A 20,268-nucleotide genomic window follows, 5' to 3' on the forward strand; every position below is an offset into this window, starting at 1 on the left:
TCTATGGAAGCTTATGTAACCTGCTGACTTAATTGATTTGAAATGAAAATATAATCTATTTTAGATTCTATTCTATTCTATTCTAGATTTCTATTCTAGAAAAGGATTTGTGAACCTGGAAACAGAAGGAAAATTCCCGTTCATTAAAATGAAGTATCCACCATATATCTTTCAAATCACAAGACTGTACCAGATTATCTAATCCTAATGATTTCATAATTTTACTAGGTTTTTTTTATCCATTAATGGATCCATAACAGCGTTAAAATCCCCTGCTACCACTAAATTAGAAGCAGCCAGTGGTAGTATCAACTGTTGCAGAGTTTTGAAAAATTCACTTTGCTTCGAATTGGGGGCATATACATTAAATAACGCCAGCATAGTTTGTCCCGGGCTCATTTCCACATGTACCCATCTTCCTAAAGGATCTGAAGCCATCATTTTAAAAATAGCTGAACATTTTTTATTCACCAAAATGGCTACCCCTGCCTTTTTCCCTACAGCCGGGGCAAAAAAAACAATGCTTCACCCAACCAGCTTCTAATTTCTTAGCTTCTATGGCCGACAAATTTGTCTCTTGGATATAGTATACTTCTGCATTTTGTTGTTTCAGAAAGGAAAGTGTTTTCTTTTTTTTTTGATTGGATGATTGAGGCCATTCACGTTTAACGAAAAATTTTTTAACTCCATATTAATATTATAATTAAATTTAAAAAACACTACGAACACCTCTCACATCAAGCAGCATTATGGGGCAAAGACCTAAAACAATTGCTCTCGCCCTCCAATTACGAGGAATTCAGGAAGCGCCTAAAAACATACCTATTCCTGAAGTACCTAGACAACTGACCCGCACTCCACTCTCAACAACTGTTTTCCTGACCTATTTCTCACTCTCTTCTCTCTTCAGGTCACTCATTTTGTACCTTTTGTAATCTTTTGTAAACCGCATAGAACTTTATCCCAGGACAAGCTAAAGAGATATATGATCAAGAAACTGTTTTATTTTACTTTGTGATTAAAATAAACATACCGAGGGCCTCAAAATAGTACCTGGTGGGCCGCATGTGGCCCCCGGGCCGCAAGTTTGAGACCACTGCCGTAACAGGTGTTATCCAGGGACAGCAGGCAGATATTATTACATCCCACCCACCTCCCCGGGTTGGCTTCTTAGCTGGCTTATCCTAACTGGGGACCGCGCGCCTCCGTCAGGCGGGAAGGCACTCGCGCATGCACAGTGCGGCCTAACTAGAGCTTTCTAAGTTCTTAGAGTGCAATCACTCTAAAATTGTCCGTACCGGGGCTCCGTCGGTGCCGTCACCCATCAGTTAAGAATATCTGCTTGCTGTCCCTGGATAACACCTGTTAACGGTAAGTAACTGTGCTATCCCCACAGTTAATTGAGGGAACACACGCAAAATACTTATCTCCAATTGTGTGTTCCAGCAGCCCCCTTCCTCCCAATCGCCACGGTCTGGGTATCTCCATCCTTCCCCTTAACTTCACTGGTGATTTTTATTTTTCTCTCAACATGCAGCTGGAGCCTTTTCTGAAGTCGCATGCAGCTGCCTGAAACTTCTCCTCTGATGTAACCGGAAATAGGAAGTTGCGTCAGAGGAGAAGATTCCGGCAGCCGCACATGACTTCCGGCTGCTTGTTGAGAGAAAAATAAAAGTCGTGTTCTTTCTTTTTTTTTGCCTTAGGATAAAATAGTATATTAGTTGTGCCAACTGAAGTTAGTTGTACCCTGCCAGCTGAAGATCTCTTTCTCTAGATCAGCAGCCAGAACTTTGATTTATAAAATGACAATTGTACAGAATATTATTTCTTTATATACTTTAATAAAATAAAGTTCAGTATAAAACTTTTTGAGGCTTGTGTGGATGGGATCAGATGGTTTGCGGGGGCGGGGACAGGGACGGGAAGAGCATGGAGACTGAGCTCATGGAGACAAGCTCATGGGGACGGGGCGGAGATGGGGGACACATTTTTTCCCTGTGTCATTCTCTAGTAAAAACCTAATCTCTATCTGAAGTTAATGCATGAAGATGTTTTAACTGCAGGAGGGTGGGTCGTTTAAACCTGAGGAGTTGCTGTAGTTTGAATTTTTTTTTTTACTATTCCAAAATTTCCTACTTTTTTTCTTCAAATTTTTATTTTTATGTAAACTGTTTTGATATCTTTTGAAGAAGGGTGATTATAAGTAACTTGTAAATAAACATACAAGTAAGCTGAAAAAAACCCCAATTGAGAAAGCAAAGCTGTTTAATTTCTACACTCAGGGCTTTATAGAAACAATATTTATTGAATGACTCTTTGGGGCCCAGCACTTTTGATTGGAAGAGAAGCTTTCTAAGAGGGAGGGAGGCTTATTTGTTCAAAAATGTTGTTGTCTAGTATATATATTACTTTTGTTTTGCTTTACAATAAAAAATTAAAAGAAAAAACAAACAAAAGAAAAAAATCCCTCTTTGGAGCCCTTTTACTAAAGATAAGAGCATCTTTGAGTACTCTCTATATTCTGTGAGACCAGATATGTACATTACATTACATTAGTGATTTCTATTCCGCCATTACCTTGCGGTTCAAGGCAGATTACATAAGAATTGTCATGAAGTTACAAGATATATAGGCGGATTACATATGAATTGTCGAGAAATTAAGGTAATACATGTTGGGTAATTTGAACATTTTAGATTTGATAGGAGTAGACAATGTGGTAGGTGGAGCTTGGGAAGGAACTGGTCGTGTTAAATAGGTTTTATGTATTTTTTGAAGAGTAGAGTACTAACCAGACAGAAATTCATGGAATCATGAAACAGTTTTTAGTGTTGGTGAAGGAATGGCTTAGCTGGAAATAAATTAGAACCTACAGTGTTGCACTAGGAAGGGGAGATGTACAGGCTAAATGAACCTTGCTGCCATATTGTTTTTTGTGTTGTGCAATAATGCATGTATTAAGCAAACTGTTATGTCCCCACAGTCCCTCTGTTGCTTTTATGCTCCTTACTCTGTCTGGGAGATAGCATAGTTTAGTCAGTATAGATAAAGAAGAAAGGACACCTGTCTGTTGACAAGTTAGCTGAGCCCATCTTGTGTAGGAAACTGAGGAAAGAGGCCACAATCTCCTGAAAGTTTCAAATGAGGTATCTATCATTACTTATTTAATTGTATGAAATTTTTTTTTTTTAGATTGGCCCTTTCAAGTTTGAATAAGCACAGAGAAGCTGTTGTTTATTATCAGAAGGCACTGACACTGGATCCAGACAATGAAACATATAAATCAAATCTGAAGATAGCAGAACAAAAGATGAGAGAAACTCCTAGCCCAGTAAGTGTACTACTTGGTGCTCCTCTGTTTGCTGGTTGTCCATCCCATGAGTATTCTGGGCATGTTATAGAGAGTGACTGAAACCAGGATTTTCAGTTTTGACTAAAACCATCACCCACCTCCCTCTCCCTCCTGACCACAGTCTCTGCTCTTCCTGGGCCTACCTTTAGAAGCCCCAGTAATCTAACAGCCTCTTTGATGCCGAAGTGATCTTCAATTGCTCTTGCCCATACCGGCTCCAATCGCGGTAGCCAATTTTTGAGATTGAAATTGGCATTGACAGGGGCAGTCTCTAGCCTCTCCTGCCCATGTCGGCTCCAATTTCAAAACGGATGCTGCTACATTCTGAGGCAGTCTTAGCAGCCATTTTGACTGTGAAGCTAGCATGGACAGAAATGAATAGGAGCACTTCTTTGCCAAAGATGCTACTTAGACTACCGGAGCTTCTGAGGTAGTCCTAGAGAAGACATTTGGGTGGTGGAAGAGCAGTAGGCAGAGACTGTTTGCATTGTTATCATGGGGGAAAGGGTTTGGTTTCAGCTGATCATGCACCAGTGTTTTTTGAGTAAACCTGAAACATGGCCGAACCCAGATTTCGAGGTACTTGTGGCACAAAACTGAAATTTGGTCAGCCTTTGTTTTAATATGGAGTTTCTGTACTCTGAAGGAACCATTTTATTTAACAGCTCTTTGGTTGCGAGGAATGTAAACCTGATACTCTCCAAGTTTTGCTGTGATTGGAAACATTTTTTAACTGTGAGAGAGGCTACAGGTTAACTTTGCTGGCTCTTCCAAGTTTGTGTGGGGCCCCATCATTAAAGTGAGACTAGATCTGCAATGGCTTATAACACATTTATTGATGGAATTTCTTTACTTCTTTAATGTCCCTCCAGACCGGCACAGACAGATGGGTTTACGCTCCTCTGCCAGCAGGAGACTGAGAACACTCTGAATTCTAACAGTACAAGTGGGCTATGCAGTCCCTCATAGAATCGGTCGGTTCTCAGTCTCCAGTAGGTGGAGTGGTAAGTCTGTGCAGTCTTGTGTAGGCCTTTAGTTCAGAGCTAGACTGTTGGAGGGGATAGGCAGTGATTTTTACTGGCCTTTCTTACCTGGACTGAGGTAGTGTCCCAAGGGGATCCCTTCTTTACCTCAGGGGTATTACACTCGGATGGCTGGGTCCCTCCCCCCATTCCCCTCACCTCCTCTTCTTTTTGTTTAGTAGTGCCTCTGCCCCTGGTGCATTGGCTACAGCTTAGAGATCCTGTGGGGTATGCTCTTCTTTTCCTCAGTGGAGTTATTCTCTGGCGGCCGGGTCTCCCCCCCCCAACACCCCAATTTTGTTTAGTGGTGCCTCAACTGTACATCTCTGCTTTTGTTCATTGACTATAGCTTAGAGAGCCTGTATTCTTTTATTTTCTGTGTGTATTACACGACAACAACAACAAAAAAAACAACAACAACAGGGGTGCTGTACTCTAGTTGTCGAGCCCCCCCCCCCAAAAGGTTTTGTACAGGTGCTTCAGCTTCCTCCTGGCTGCGCCAGTGGGGTCTACCCATCTGCCTAGTGGAAAGTAGCTTGATCTTTCTTCCTCTTGCGCTGGATGCAAGTTCTGTTCTGTTTTGCTTCTAGTGTCGGCAAATTCTGTGCAATTCCGGTTTGGTCGATTGCTCTGCTGGCAGCTCCATTGTCAGTCTGCCACTCGGCGTCGGCAGTTTATGGGCAGCTTCGGTATATGTCAGTTGCTCTGCCTGCAGATTCTTTTTTGTTTGGCCAGCCGCTCTGCTGTTTGGAACATTTTCGGTGGTTTGCTGGGCTTCTCCGAGGTGGACGGTTGTGGAGAGGCCCTGGGATTCCCCTGCCACTGTTGGCGATCAGGCTGATATGGAAGGGGACTCCCTTCATGCTGCTGTAATGTTGGTCCTGTGGAGAAGCCCCGGGATTCCCCTGTCGCCAATAGCAATCACGCCAGCATGGCCAGGGTCTCCCTTAGCGCTGATGCACTGTCGGTCCTGTGGAGAAGACCCCAGGATTCCAAGTTTCTAAGTTTATTCTTCAGATAATTCAAAATACGGCAATAAAACTTATTCATAAAGCGAAAAAATATGATCATGTTACACCACTAATGATTAAATCACACTGGCTTCCTATTTCCCACCGAATTAACTTTAAGATTCTATTTTTAGTATTCAAAGTACTAATCTTTAACGAACCACAATTTATGACAAGAATGATTATTCCATACAATGCCCCGCGTTCTCTACGATCATCTTCTTCAAACTTACTAACAATTCCCTCTTTGAAAATCGTTGGCACAAGAAGAAATGATATGTTTTCTGTTATGGCTCCTAAATTGTGGAATTCACTGCCACATTATATTAGAAATGAAAAAGATCTTTCATCTTTTAAAAAATTATTAAAAACTTTTTTGTTTCAAGACGCTTTTGATGTTTAATATGCCTTATCTTGGACCCTTCACATTTTGTTACAGATATCAACCACATTAACCCCTTTCCCTCCCTTTCCCTTTCCATTAACCCCTTTCCCTCCCTTTTTTCCTTTTATGTAATTTCCAATATAGAATGAAGTTGTAACTTTTCCCCTCTTTCCTCTTTCAATCATGTCTGTCTTTAATACGACTGCAAAAATGTTAGTTGATTTATTTAATCTGTATGTTGTTTGTTTTTTTTATCCAATTGTATGTGAGACCACTAACTAGTGGCTTTTTAAATTGTACATCGCTTAGAAAATTTGTATAAGCGATTCATCAAATGGTAATAAAACTTGAAACTTGATAATACCATCTATTAAAGAATATCTAGATGGTTTACAATTCTAAATTTAAAAGAACAATATAGTGGAAAATAAAATAGAAAGGGGCTTCCTTACTGTTGCTTCAACGTCAGTTGGCCAACTTGGGGGGAATTCCTTGCTGCAGTTCTGACCACTCTCCAGGAGTCTTTTTTTTTTTTTTCTCCTCCGCTCTCTATTGCCGGGAATTTCAGGGGGTCCCTTACTGCTAAAGTGGTGCAGTCTTTGGCAGTTTTCTTTGGCGGGGGTTTCCCCAGGGGATTTCTGCTTCAGTGCTTTGGGCCTTCTCCTCAGCGTGTGTTATCTAAGATAGCAACGGCTCCTATTGCTTTGGCAGGAACAGCCATCATTTTCTGCTCTGCCACCCTTGCCTCGGCTGTCCAATCTTCTGAGGCAGCTTCTCCTTTGGGCAAGAACGTCTGTCTTTAATTCTCAGTTCAAGTTTTCAAGTTTCAAGTTTTATTAAATATTTGATGAATCGCCTATTAAAAAATTTCTAGGCGATGTACATAATCTGAGTGAAAATATTCAAGAAACTAAAATATAACAAATATTGACATATTACACTATAAATTTCATCCAAAACATACATGAGGGGTAAGGAATAAATTAAAGTTACAATGTTGGGTTAGAAAAAAAGGGAAAAACAAAAGGCTAGGTTAAACTTTATCAAAGCACAAGATAAGGCTATCTCTAAAGCAAAAAAACACTTTGAGATTAAAGATGATCTTTAAGTAAGTTTTTTTTTTTAGATTTTTTTCTGATTATTTATTTAAAAGGAATAAAACAATAAGGTTTAAAAGTATTTAAAAGGAATAAAACAATAAGGTTTACGCCAATATTAAAAGGTATTCTTCGGTCAATCAGGAGTAAAAGCGTCTTTAAATAAATAAGTTTTTAGTAATTTTTTAAAAGTTGTAATGTCCTGTTCAGTTCTAATATATTGGGGAAGTGCATTCCACCATTGTGATCTCTCTGGGAGCAATCTTATCTCTGGCGGGTCCAGCTGCCCCCAATCTTTTCATCTCCTCCTCAGTAGCGGCGGTGTGTGTCCTGGCAGGGGATGCATTCTTGGTGGGTGGCCTTGCCTTCAGGGAAGAAACAATGGTCCCTTCCTGCTCTCCTTTTGGATCTGGGAAGGTCAGGAGTGTCTGCTGTCAGAATGGCTGTGGCTCTGCTGTGTCGTATCGTCCTGGCTTCTGCGGAGTTCCGGAGCTCTTTACTCCAATGGACGGGCCTAAGCAGGTCCCTCTCTTAGTTGTCCTCCAGCCAGAGGTTCGCTGAGTGGTCCTGTTCTTGCCGATGCACCTGATAGTGCAAATGTGCAATGCTTGCAATAAAAGGCCCCTTCTGTTTCTAGTCAGATCCTTTGAACATCTTTTCCCCACTCTGGTGGTGGATGGGGGTGGGGGTGGGGAGGGGATTGTGTCCCTCATTAGCGTAGGCATTGGTCATGGTTTTTGCTCTCCGACACCAGTTCCAATAGATGGGGTTTTGGCGTTTAGGAGCCCTCAGGATGCAGACTTGCTGCTTTTTTCCAACCTAAGCTTGGCTATTCTGGCTCTCATGGTCCTGGCTTTTCTCTGCGGAGTTTTGGTGGCCTTGTCCCATTTTTTTTTCATTGTTAGGCATGGTCTTGGGCCAGGCAGACTGGTAAATCAGGAGTCACCCTTCTTTTCTTCAGGTCCCTGTAGGTTCTCCTCCAGGCTTTTGGCTTGTGCTGGCCATTTGTGGCTAGAAACCAGTTCTGGCTTTAGGGCCGGTCTGCGATTTCCGTTTTCTGTGCCTGAGCTTGGTTGGTTTCCGTTCTGGGGTCTCTGCCTTTAGGTTGTGCTCTGGCCCAGGTGTGTTTCTCCGGTCTTGGTTTTCCTGGTGTGGGAGTGGCAAGCATTTCATCTAGCTCTTCGGTGTTGCTTGTTCTCCAAGCTGTGTTTCCGGTGCCCCCCTCAGGAGCTTCACCCTACATAATTTTTCCTTTTTAGTGCCTGAGAAGGAGGTCTCTTTTCGCCCCTTCTTGGGTGGTGTGCAGCAGGGATCTGTACTGGGACTAGTGCTATTTAACTTATTTATAAATGATCTGGAAATTGGAACTACCAGTGAGGTGATTAAATTTGCAGATGACACTATATTGTTCAAAGTTATTAAAACACAAGCGGACTGTGAAAAACTGCAGGAAGACTTAGGAAATTAGAAGACTGGGTGTCCAAATAGCAGATGAAATTTAATATAGACAAATGCAAAGTGATGCACATTTAGAAGAATAATCCAAATCATAGTTACCGGATGCTAGGGTCCACCTTGGGGGTCAACACTCAAGAAAAAGATCTGGGTGTCATTGTGGACAATACGTTGAAACCTTCCATCCAATATGCAGTGGCAACCAAGAAAGCAAACAAGATGTTAGGAATTATTAGAAAAGGGATGGTAAACAAGACTAAGAATGTTATAATGCCTCTGTATCGCACTATGATTGAAGTTATGTGAGTCAGTTATGTGAGTAGCCCCTGATAGAAAAAGGTTGGACAAGCTAACCTGACAACCCTCAAAAAGATATTTTTCTTTTTGGAAAAACAAACACAGAAGCCAGTTGAGATAAGAAGATAAAGCAAGTGTAATCGCAAGTGTAGCAGATATCAAAGACTGTGTTCCAGAAGTCTCCAAAATTTGTTGGTTGTCTTCGATAGGATCCTAAGGACTAGCCATCACTGGTTGTAGTGGTGATGAGGGGTCCACATTTGGAAAAATAATGATATATCAGAGCCAACTTCTAAAACCAATCCTTCTAGCAGCAGTATGGCACCAGCCAGCAACTTGCTGGCAGCTGAAAGACCTTTTCCTTCACGCCAAATAAAATCATCCATGGAGCTGGTATTAGTTACAGGGAGCTGTGATGTGGGTTCTGGGGGATATCCCCTCACCTTCCCCTTCTTTTTTGGAATAATATTGGTGTGTCAGAGACAACACTGCTGTTGCCACCATCTTGGCTCCTCTCCTCTTGCTGATCATCAAATGCTTGTTTTCTTTCTTCATTGCTTTGTTACAAAAATATGGATGAGCTGGGGCTGCACGGTGCCTTTTGTAGTGCAGAGCACATAGCTCCTCTGTCTCTATCTGCCAATTGACTGACATAACCCATTGGTTCTGGACTGGTCTGGTTGGACTTGAAAGAAAATCAGTAGGTAAAACGAAATTTTTCTTTCTGCCAGGTTTGATGAGGCCAAGTTAGACTGTAGCCAGTAATTCTCAGATATACTAGGATCCTACAAAGTTTCTTCAAGTTAGACAAACCACTTCATGGATCAAAACATGAGAAAGTGGGGTAGTTGTCGCAAATTAATTTGTATTACTGCAACGGGCATTTTCTAGACATCAAAAACAAGGACTTCAAAGGCACATTTTCATGCTGTCCTTGACTAATAGCTTCATGTTTGTCCATTTTTACTTAATTGTGTACTTTTCCAGATTCAACTGAATTAATTCCCATATTTTTTTCATGCTAAAACAGTTCACATTTCACTATACAGAGTTACTACCTTCAAATTGCCTCTTGAATCAGTAATCAGACTTTTTTTTTTTTTTTTAAGAGTAACAATTTGTTTTGAACTATTTGGAATTTTCTGGAGTAATTGGGGAAAATAAGTTTTAGAAGAGTCCGGGATAGGTGCACATTGTAGTTCTGGGTCTAGGGAGAGTACAAAACATGCAATTAATGCTTAAAGTGTCCAAGTAGCTTAAGCGGGAATATCCCCACTGAGATGTAACAAACATACAACATGGAGGGCTATGTACTAGAGAGTTGCGCGGGGACAGAAATCCCACCCGTCCCCGTGAGGAATCCCTCCGTCCCCACCTGTCCCCGTGAGGAATCCCTCCGTCCCCGCGAGGAATCCCCTCCGTCACCATCCTTCCCTATAAACTTCAGAAATAGTTATTTTATTTAATTATGCTACCTAATTAAATTTAGGCTCTGGTAGAGACCAATTTACAAATAAGCAAAGAGACTTTATTAATTTGGAAATATTAATTGGGAAGAATACATACTTTGTAAATGGGTTTCTACCAGAACCTCTAATGTAAATATAAAATATAAATACTCAGCTGATGAGAACCCACAAACTGTCAGCTGAGGACTTCCTTTGCAGTTGGCCGGGGGTCCCTTTTGCCAAGCTTGGCAGGCAGCAGTAGCGTCCCTGAGTCACAGATGCTGGCACCTCAGTGGCTCATGGATGCTGCCAGCGACTGCTGCGCTTGGTGGAGGGGAGTTCTGGCCATCTCTAGAGGAGGTCCTCTGCTGGCGGTGCTTGGGGATCCCCACTAGTCACAGCAAGGGTCAACAAGTACTTCAACACTGTAGAAATAAAACCAGAAATGCATTTCCTTTTCTTTTGAACACAAAACAAAGACATCTGCCATATACATTTCCCAAAGCTAACATATTTTAGTCAATAAATTCCGTTTTTTACCTTCGTTGTCTGGAGACTTATTTTTCCATAAAGTTGGTCCCAGTTTCTTTTTTCCGCTTTCCCATCTTCTGTAAATTCTTCTGTTGCTGTCCATTGGTTCCCCCTACCATGGTCCAGCATTTATCTCTTTCTCATCTTTCGTGCCTGCCCACCAGCCCCATGCCCAACATTTCTCCTTCTATCACCCCTCTCCAACACTATGCCACATCTCTCCCTCCATTCCCTTCACCACTGTCCAATATTCCTCCCTCTTGCATCCCTTTCAATCTGTCCCATTGTTCCCTTGCCACATTTCTCACTCTCATCTTTTTCTTCCCTATCACATTCTGTACCTTCTTCCCTACGACCAAAAATTCTCCTCTTTCTTCCATTTGCCGTGTGTGTGCCGTGAGGGAGGTCTGGTGACCCAGAGTAAGAGCAGGGGTGCCCACACTTTATGGGCTTGCGAGCTACTTTATAATGACTAAGTCAAAATGATCTACCAACAATAAAATTTTTAAAAAACACAAAGCACAATGAAAGGCAGAGAAAATGTTAATTATTCATATTCCAGGTTTTTTCAAAGAGGTCACGGCAGATGACTCTATGCAATGTCACCTCGGTAACAAAATACAAAAATAGACAAATACACCCCCTCCCTTTTTACTAAACCACAATAGTAGGTTTTAGCACAGGGAGTTACGCTGAATGCCTCGCGCTGCTCTCAATGCTCATAGGCTCCCTGCGCTAAAAAACGATATTGCGGTTTAGTAAAAGGGAGCCATAGTGCAAAATATAGACAGCAGATATAAATTCTCAAAACAGACACATTTTGATCACTAAATTGAAAATAAAATCATTTTTCCTACCTTTGCTGTTTGGTGATTTCATGAGTCTCTGGTTGCACTTTCTTCTTCTGACTGTGCATCCAATCTTTCTTCCTTTCTTTCATCCTCCTGTATGTTTCCTCTCCTCCAGACCTCATTCTCTCCCCCAACTTTTTCTTTCTGTCTCCCTGTTCCCCCTTCTTTCTGTCTCCCTGTCTGCCCCCTTTCTTTCTTTCTCCGTGCCCTCCCCCAAGCCACTCGGTTTGCTGCCACCGCCATCGGGGAATAGCCCCCAAGCCACCACTGTCCCAAGCTTTCCCTGCAGAAGCGTCGCGCTGACCAGCATTCCGCTCCCTGACGTCAATTCTGACGTAGGAGAGGAAGTTCCGGGCCAACAAGGCATTTCTCCTCATTCCATCCAGCCTGAGCCCCATCTCTCCTTGATCCAGCATTTCCCTTCTGTGTTTGTCAGAATTACCATTCCACCTATTTTCCAGCATCACCCTTCTTTGTGTCCATCTCACCTATAGCCCTATCTCACCACTTTTTCAGAATCTTCATTTGTCTCTGTCCTTGTCTTTACCCCATGTTCACCATTTGCCTTTTCAATGTCTTTATCTCCCCCCCCCCACACTTTTTCAGCATTACTTCTATGTCTCTATTTCACCTCCTCTTCATGTCCCCTCTGTATCTCTATCCTTATTCAGTAGGTCCTGCTTACTCTTTCTCTTCTTTGTGTCACTATCTCCATTTTCAGCTTTCCCCCCTTTTCCTTTGTTACTGCACCCGGTAGCCAGAATCTTTCCACCCTCCCTCCACTCCGGCCCAGCCCAGTATGAAATATTTCCTTTTGTTTCCCTCCCCTCTCCCTCTCTCTTCTCCTCCCTTACCCACGAGTCCTGCATCTGGCCCTCTCCCTTCTACCTGCACCTGGCAACACCCCCCTGCTCCGCGGCTCTCTTCAGCAACTCGTCAGCAGCGGTGATCAAGACAAGCTGCCGACATCGAGGCATTCCCTCTACGAGTCCCGCCTTTGTGGAAAAAGGAAGTTGAAACAAGCGGGACTCGCAGAGGGTAGGCCCCGACGTCAGAAGCTTGTGTCGACCGCTGCTGCTGAGTTGCCGAATAGAGCCGCGGAGCAGGGGATGTGGCCGGAAGCAGGTAGAAGGGAGAGGGCGATAGGAAGGCTGTAGATCTCCGGAGCATGACACCGACCCCAGCCAGGATGATTTCTTTTTCAGGCGTGCAGCTTACAAGTCTGGCGTCGCGGCGGGAAATAGCCATGCTGAGCAGTGAGCTCAGCACGTACACAGATGAAAGCCTTGCTTGCTGATTGGTCTGGCGGCACGGCGGGGCGGGGCCGCTGGACCAATCAGCAAGCAAGGCTTTCATCTGTGTATGTGCTGAGCTCACTGCTCAGCATGGCTATTTCCCGCCGCGACACCGGACTTGTAAGCTGTACGCCTGCATCGCCAGAATTTAGGTAGGCTGTTTTCATCCCCGTGGGAGTCCCGTGGGCCAGGGGGCGTCCCCGTGGGAGTCCCGTGGGTCAGGGGGGCATCCCCGTGGGAGTCCCGTGGGCCAGGGGGGGAACCCGCGGGATCCCCGTTCCCGTGCAGACCTCTACTATGTACGTCAACGCCCACAGTCTCGGAAACAAGATCCTGGAACTGGAAACAGAAATGAGGAACGCTGACCTGGATGTGGTGGCGATATCTGAGACCTGGCTCACAGACTCCCACGGGTGGGACATGGTCATACCGGATTACAACTTGCTTCGCCGTGACAGGGAGGGCAAAATGGGAGGAGGTGTAGCACTATATACTAAAGATGACATTAAGGTCACCAGAATCGCAGATGTCCAGTACACAGGGGAATCCCTTTGGGTAAATTTGGCCAGGGGAAAGGACAAATGCCTATATTTTGGCGTAATATATAGACCCCCAAGACAACAGGATGACCAAGATATGGAATTAATCGGAGACATAGAGAATATCACCTTGCGTGGGGACACAGTATTGTTAGGTGACTTCAACATGCCTGATGTGGATTGGGACACACTTTCCTCTGCTTCCGGCTATTAAACTCTATGAAGGGAGCAAGACACCGGCAACTGGTGTTGGAGCCAACAAGGGATCAGTCAATACTGGACCTGATACTTACCAATGGAGAAAGTGTCACAGAGGTCTCGGTGGGCGACACGTTGGCCTCCAGTGACCACAACATGGTATGGTTCAATCTCAGGAAAGATTTCACTAAATCTACCACACTGACCAAGGTCCTCAAATTGAAGGACACAAACTTCGAAGACATGGGAGATTTCGTTCATCAGGCGCTGCAATACCAAGCAGAAACCGATAACGTGGAAGAAATGTGGTCGACTCTGAAAGCCACCATACAGGAGGCAACCAACCGCTATGTAAAATCAGGTCCTGCTCCTTTATGCGCTCCTTCATGCAGCTCCTTCTAACTCTGACTTCATCCCCTCACTACTTATCTCTTACCAAACTATTCTCATACCTCCTTTCATCCCACAGACTCCTATTTCTCATATGCTACTTACTAACATCTGTTGATTCGACTCTACTACCTTTCAGCTTCTTTGCTAACTTTAAAATGCCCTCTTTATCTCATCTATTTCTCATTCTACAATCGCTCAATTCCTCTAATAACCTTTTGGAAAGCTTTCCTCCATCACTTCTTAAAAAATTCTTCTTTTCTTCGGCCCATACCTTTGGGAAATGATTTCCAAATCTCTTTCTGACAGCTTGGTTCCAATCCCTTGGAAAACTGCTCTCATCTTTCCTAAGCTCAAACAACTCAATACAGATCCTACCTTACCTTACCTATAGCCAATCTACCTTTAATCTCTAAACTTACGGAAAAAATTATTCACACTCAACTAACAGATTTTCTCGAGAAAACCCACGCCCTTCATCCATGCCAAACCGGTTTCCGCTCTTCACACTCCACAGAACTATCTCTACTAGGACTTATTTCAACTATACACTACCATCACGATCATCAGAAATCTATTATTCTAATCTCTCTTGACCTGTCTGCAGCCTTTGACACTATCGATCATTCTCTTCTTCTCTCCAGATTAAAAGACTGCGGTATTACAGGTAGTGCCCTTTCTTGGTTCGCATCCTATTTTCACGAACGCTGCTCCAAAGTCCGAGCAAAAAATGAAACTGCTCCAATCATACCACAAACATTTGGAATCCCTCAAGGCTCAATCTTATCTCCTTTACTTTTCAACATTTTTCTATCTCCGCTTCTTACTTTGGCGCAATCTATAGGATTTACAATTTACGCCTACGCCGATGATATACAACTCCTTCACCCAATCAATACTTCTAACATTTTAGAAATAAAAGAAATAAACAATAAACTGAACATCATAAGCGACTGGTTACATTTAAACAAACTCTCGCTTAATATCGATAAATCTTGCGGGCTTCTTCTTCCAATCAAAACATCTGAATCATTATTAGGAACAATCTCTATCAAATCTCTACCAATACAAATGCTAACCAAAATAAAACTTCTTGGTGTCACCTTCGATAGAGAGCTTACTTTTCATGACCACATAAGTTCGGTCGTAAAAATCTGCTTTTTTAAACTTCGTATTATTCGATCACTCTGTCCCATCCTAGATACTAACTCAATCAATATCTTAACTCATTCCCTAGTTATTTCCCACCTAGACTACTGTAACTCCCTTCTAAACGGACTCCCTCAAAAAGAATTACAACGACTGCAATTAATACAAAACTCTGCTATAAAACTAATATACAAAAAAGGTAAATTTGATCATGTTACTCCTCTTCTTAAAGAGGCCCATTGGCTCCCCATCACCCATCGCATCACTTATAAAATCATCTTACTTTCCTTTAAAATTAAACTTTCTCATCATCTTGATAAACTATTAATTCCACAATGTTCTCCTCGTACGTTAAGATCCACTGACCAAAAACTCCTTTTCATCCCTTCCCTAAAAGAATTCTACTACACCCGAAAAACTAATTTTGCAGTAACTGCACCTACTTTATGGAACTCTCTTCCACAATTTTTACGCGATGAACAAAATTTAATCAAATTCAAGACTAGCTTAAAGACTTTTTTATTTCAAGATGCCTTCGAATGAACCTAAATCACTCTTTTCCTTCTCCCAAATCTTGCTCTAAATATTTTTTATTTTTATTTTTTCTTCCCATTTTTCTTTCTTTCTCTCTCTTTTTTCTACTTCTTACCGCGAGTAAGTATTTGCCTCAACAAAGCTACCCTATCCTTCGTGTTCTATCCCCTCCCCATCTTCTCTCTTCTTACTAAATTATGTAATTTCTCCCCTCCTTCCCGTACTTTCCTCACTTTCCAGTTAGTCTAGTCTATGTCATTTACGTTCACTTCATCTTATAAATTTTTTAGCCTTTATAAAACATTGTTAACCGGCCAGGATGGTCGGGATATTTATGGTCGGGATATTAAAAACTAATAAACTTGGTAAGTAAACGGCGAAGGAACAGTAAGCTACAGTGGTTCTCTGCGGAGATCTCGGACCTCATCAAAGAGAAGAAAAAAGTATTCATCTTTTACAAACAATCAGGGAAGCAGGACTCTAGAGAAGACTATCTGGCCAAGTCAAGAGCTGTCAAAACAACAGTTAGGGAGGCCAAATTCCGCATGGAGGAGTCTCTAGCGAAGAACATCCAGAAGGGAGATAAATCCTTCTTCAGGTATATCAGTGACAGAAATAGAAACACAGGCGGGATAGTACGCCTTAGGAAACCAGACGGAAACTATGTAGAAACGAACTCGGAAAAAGCCAAACTGTTAAATAAATACTTCTGCTCAGTCTTCACCCGCGAGGCACCGGGACTCGGCCCTTAGCTACAGACAAGGGATGGCTCAGTAGACCCGTTTAGTAATTTCGAGTTTACGCCCAACAGTATCTACTGTGAGCTGTCTAAGCTCAAGGTTAACAAGCCAATGGGGCCTGACAACCTACACCCCAGGGTGCTCAGGGAGTTGAGTGATGTCTTGGGCAGAACCACTATCCGCGCTCTTCAATCTCTCCCTCAGTACAGGTAGAGTCCCGTTGGACTGGAAGACGGCTAACGTCATTCCATTCCACAAAAAAGGATCCAGGATGGAGGCAGCGAACTACAGACCAGTGAGTCTCACATCAATAGTGAGCAAACTAATGGAAACTCTGATCAAACGCCAACTGGATACGATCCTGAACGAGGAGAATCTACGGGATCCCCATCAACATGGATTTACCAAGGGGAGATCCTGCCAATCCAACCTGATCAGCTTCTTTGACTAGGTGACGGGGAAGCTGGATGTTGGGGAGTCCCTGGACATCGTATACCTGGACTTCAGCAAAGCATTCGATAGCATACCACACCGCAGGTTGCTGAGCAAGATGAGTTCTATAGGATTGGGCGACACATTGACAAAATGGGTTGGGAACTGGCTTGGAGGTAGGCTTCAGAGGGTAGTGGTGAACGGCGCCCCCTCCGAAACGACGGAGGTGATCAGTGGAGTGCCGCAGGGCTCGGTCTTGGGCCCGATCCTATTCAACATCTTTATAAGAGACTTGGCAGAGGGGCTCCGAGGTAAAATAACATTTTTCGCCGATGATGCCAAACTATACAATGTAGTGGGCAAAAGCACAACAGACAAAAACTCAATGCCCGACAACATGATGCACGACCTACCCTACTGGAGTGCTGGTCTAGGACCTGGCAACTCAGCTTCAATGCCAAAAAATGCAAAGTCATGCACCTGGGCAGCCAAAATCCATGCAAGACTTACACCCTTAATGGCGAGATCCTAACAAGAACTGTAGCAGAACGAGACTTAGGGGTGATCATTAGTGAGGACATGAAGACTGCCAATCAAGTGGAGCAAGCCTCAGCCAAGGAACGAGGAACGGCTAGATAAATTACAGCTATACTCACTCGAGGAACGCAGAGAGAGGGGAGACATGATCAAGACGTTCAAGTATCTCACGAGCCGCATCGAGGTGGAAGAAGATATCTTCTTTTTCAAGGGTCCCACGGCAACAAGAGGGCATCCGTGGAAAATCAGGGGCGGGAAACTGCACGGTGACACCAGGAAATTCTTTTTCAGTGAAAGGGTGGTTGATCGCTGGAATTGTCTTCCACTTCAGGTGATTGAGGCCAGCAGCGTGCCTGATTTTAAGGCCAAATGGAATAGACACGTGGGATCTATTCACAGAGAAAGGTAGGGGTGGGCAGACTAGGTGGTCTGTGGTCCTTGTCTGCCGTCTATTTCTATGTTTCTAAACTAATAAGGTTTATTTATCTTCTTGAGCTTCCCTCTACATTTCTTCTTGTATGCTTTTTGGTTTACACCAAACCCTGCCTGATGTTTTCACATATCCTTTTTATCATTCTAAACTGATCATGGTAAGATTTCAAGTCTAGGCTAAAAACCCACTTTTTTGAGGCTGCTTTTAACTCCTAATCCTCCACTCACTTGTAAAGTACCCACGTCTGTTTTTATCTTTCCCTCTGTGAGAAATTCCTTAACCCCTATTTGTCCTGTTTGTCTTTTTTAATTAGATTGTAATCTCTATTGAGCAGGGATTATCTCTTACATGTTTAATGTACATCTCTGCGTATGTCTAACAGCACTATAGAAATAAGTAGTAGTAGGTTTCTAGAACACATGTAGACCTTCCTTTTTGAAGGCTAGCTTCCATATAATACCCCAACCTGCTAATTCTAAGTTTTCCAGCTTTATCGTCTAATGATTACAATGATAGAAACAGATACACTTCTCCCTTGGTATTCACGGGGGATAGGGGCAGAGCCGGACCGCGAATAGGGAAAAATCGCGAATATCTTCTCGTCCGGCTCTGACCTATCCCCACCTCCCCCCCTGCATCCTGGCCTTACTTGGTGGTCTAGCAGGCTTTCGGGGCAAGAGCGACCTTCTTACGCTCCTGCCCCGTGCAGATCGCCAATAGGAAATGACTGCCGTGAGTTCCCTTAGTCTCTCAAGACTATGATGGGAGCTCACAACAGGAAGATTGCTCCTGCCCTGAAAGCCCGCTAGACCACCAGGTAAGGCCAGGATGCTGGGGGGAAGGCTGGAGAGAGGCGGGAACATGCTAAACTATGGGTGGGTTCCCCCTCCCCCCAAAAAATCGCGAATATGTGAAATCGCGAGTGTCGAAACTTTGAATGGGGAAGGGGAAGTGTACTTGGTTATGAAAGGAAGATCATAGTAACTGAACTACCCAGTGAATCTTTCTTCTGCATTTGTTTCCTACAAGACAGGTGGAGCTGGAGGATTCGATTTAGCAGGTTTGCTGAATAATCCAGGCTTCTTGAGCATGGTAAGTATGCATAGACACTTTGTATATAGACTTGTGTCGCCTGAACTTGGTGATATGGAAGAAGAGGGTTCACTGTCCAGACAGATTCTTATCTTTTGCTCTGCGTGCAGTTTTGTTTTATATTTAGTTATTAAAAATGTATATAAAAAAGTACTGTAGCTACAAACTTAGTTTAGCACCGTCTGTGGCGGTATAGAAGAATAAAGTTATTAGTAGTAGTAGTAGTAGTAGTTAAATCTAGAAGGAATCTTGAGCCTGCTCTCTGTTGTTAAGCAAGTAAGCTTAAAATAAGAGGGAGCAGGAACCACTTGGAACACAATAAAATGTAGGATATTGCCATCCTAGGTTAGAATATTCTTAGGAGAGATAGTGGGAAGAGAGAGAGTAAAACAATACCAACTGAATTAGGAGAAGAGCAGGGAGAAACTGAATAACTGGGTTGCTCAGGAAAAACCAGAGAGAAGTTTATATACCTGTAGGCACATCAGAAGGAGGTAAAGTTTTGATATAAGCAGTATCACCAGGGTGGTATGCAAAGAAGAAATCTTGTTTGTAGGGGGTCTTGAGTTTGCCAGATGTGAGCTGGAACCAGTTGTGTAGCAAGGGTGGGAGGCGCCTGGGGCAGTGCCCTCTTATGTCTTCTGTGCCACACGCGCTCCCCATCCCTTCCCCCATATCTGTTTAGCTTCCCCGATGCAAGCAGCATCTCTAACTTGCTGCCCGCGCCAGCTCTCCTTCTGATATCACTTCTAGTCGTGGGACCCGGAAGTGACATCATAGGGGAGCGCCAGGGCAAAGAGCTAGAGTATGGTGGCTGTGAATTGAAGGCGCATGCGCAGTGGAACAGGAGTGCGAAGGATTGGGGGGATGAGGGGTAAGGCCTTCCTAGCAATGTCAAGAATCAGACAGGAATGTTGGTCATCATTGAAAAGATGACAAATCTCTGTGTAAGGCTGGTTAAACAAGGTCAGTGGAAAAAGATGGATCTGGTTCTTCAAAGAGGAAGTAGAAATAGTAAGAGAAGGGAGAAAAATATAGATATAGGCAGAACTGTTCACAATAGAAACAACGTAACGAGGCAATTCAAGTCACTTCAGGGTTTGTTTGAAGGGCGCTCAGGGAACTAAACCTATATTCACAACTCACAACCAGAATCATGTGATTATAATATAATATAATATAAGTGAAGGGTGCTCTCAGTGTGAACCATCAGCGATAGGAGTCCAGCTCCGGCACTTCACTTCTGGGTCAAGGCGATAAGCCTCCACCCCCACACCATCATCGAGCACCCTGGTGTGCTGCAAATTAAGTAATTCAATAAATCATTCAAATAATAAATCAGTGAATAAATCAAATGTAATTCAACAAAAAATACCTGAGCGACCCCCAAACAAAACCCTGCCAGCCAGACCCCCCAAAAACATTCAGCAAAATCAAAAACAAAAAATCACATACAAGTTGAAAAAAAATACTTATCTGAG

At 43.2% G+C, this 20,268-nt stretch overlaps 1 protein-coding gene across 6 annotated transcripts in view; it reads left to right on the forward strand.

Moving 5' to 3' along the window:
* Positions 1-20,268, forward strand: part of SGTA (small glutamine rich tetratricopeptide repeat containing alpha) — an 87,365-nt gene that overhangs the window by 44,437 nt on the left and 22,660 nt on the right. For all 6 annotated transcript variants that reach the window (XM_033956178.1, XM_033956179.1, XM_033956176.1 and 3 more), the window contains 2 exons: positions 3,193-3,331; positions 18,725-18,787. In XM_033956178.1, the coding sequence (XP_033812069.1) occupies positions 3,193-3,331; positions 18,725-18,787 (202 nt within the window). The remainder of the gene's footprint in view (positions 1-3,192; positions 3,332-18,724; positions 18,788-20,268) is intronic.

The sequence above is a fragment of the Geotrypetes seraphini genome, chromosome 8 (genome assembly GCF_902459505.1).
Source record: "Geotrypetes seraphini chromosome 8, aGeoSer1.1, whole genome shotgun sequence".
Taxonomy (NCBI): domain Eukaryota; kingdom Metazoa; phylum Chordata; class Amphibia; order Gymnophiona; family Dermophiidae; genus Geotrypetes; species Geotrypetes seraphini.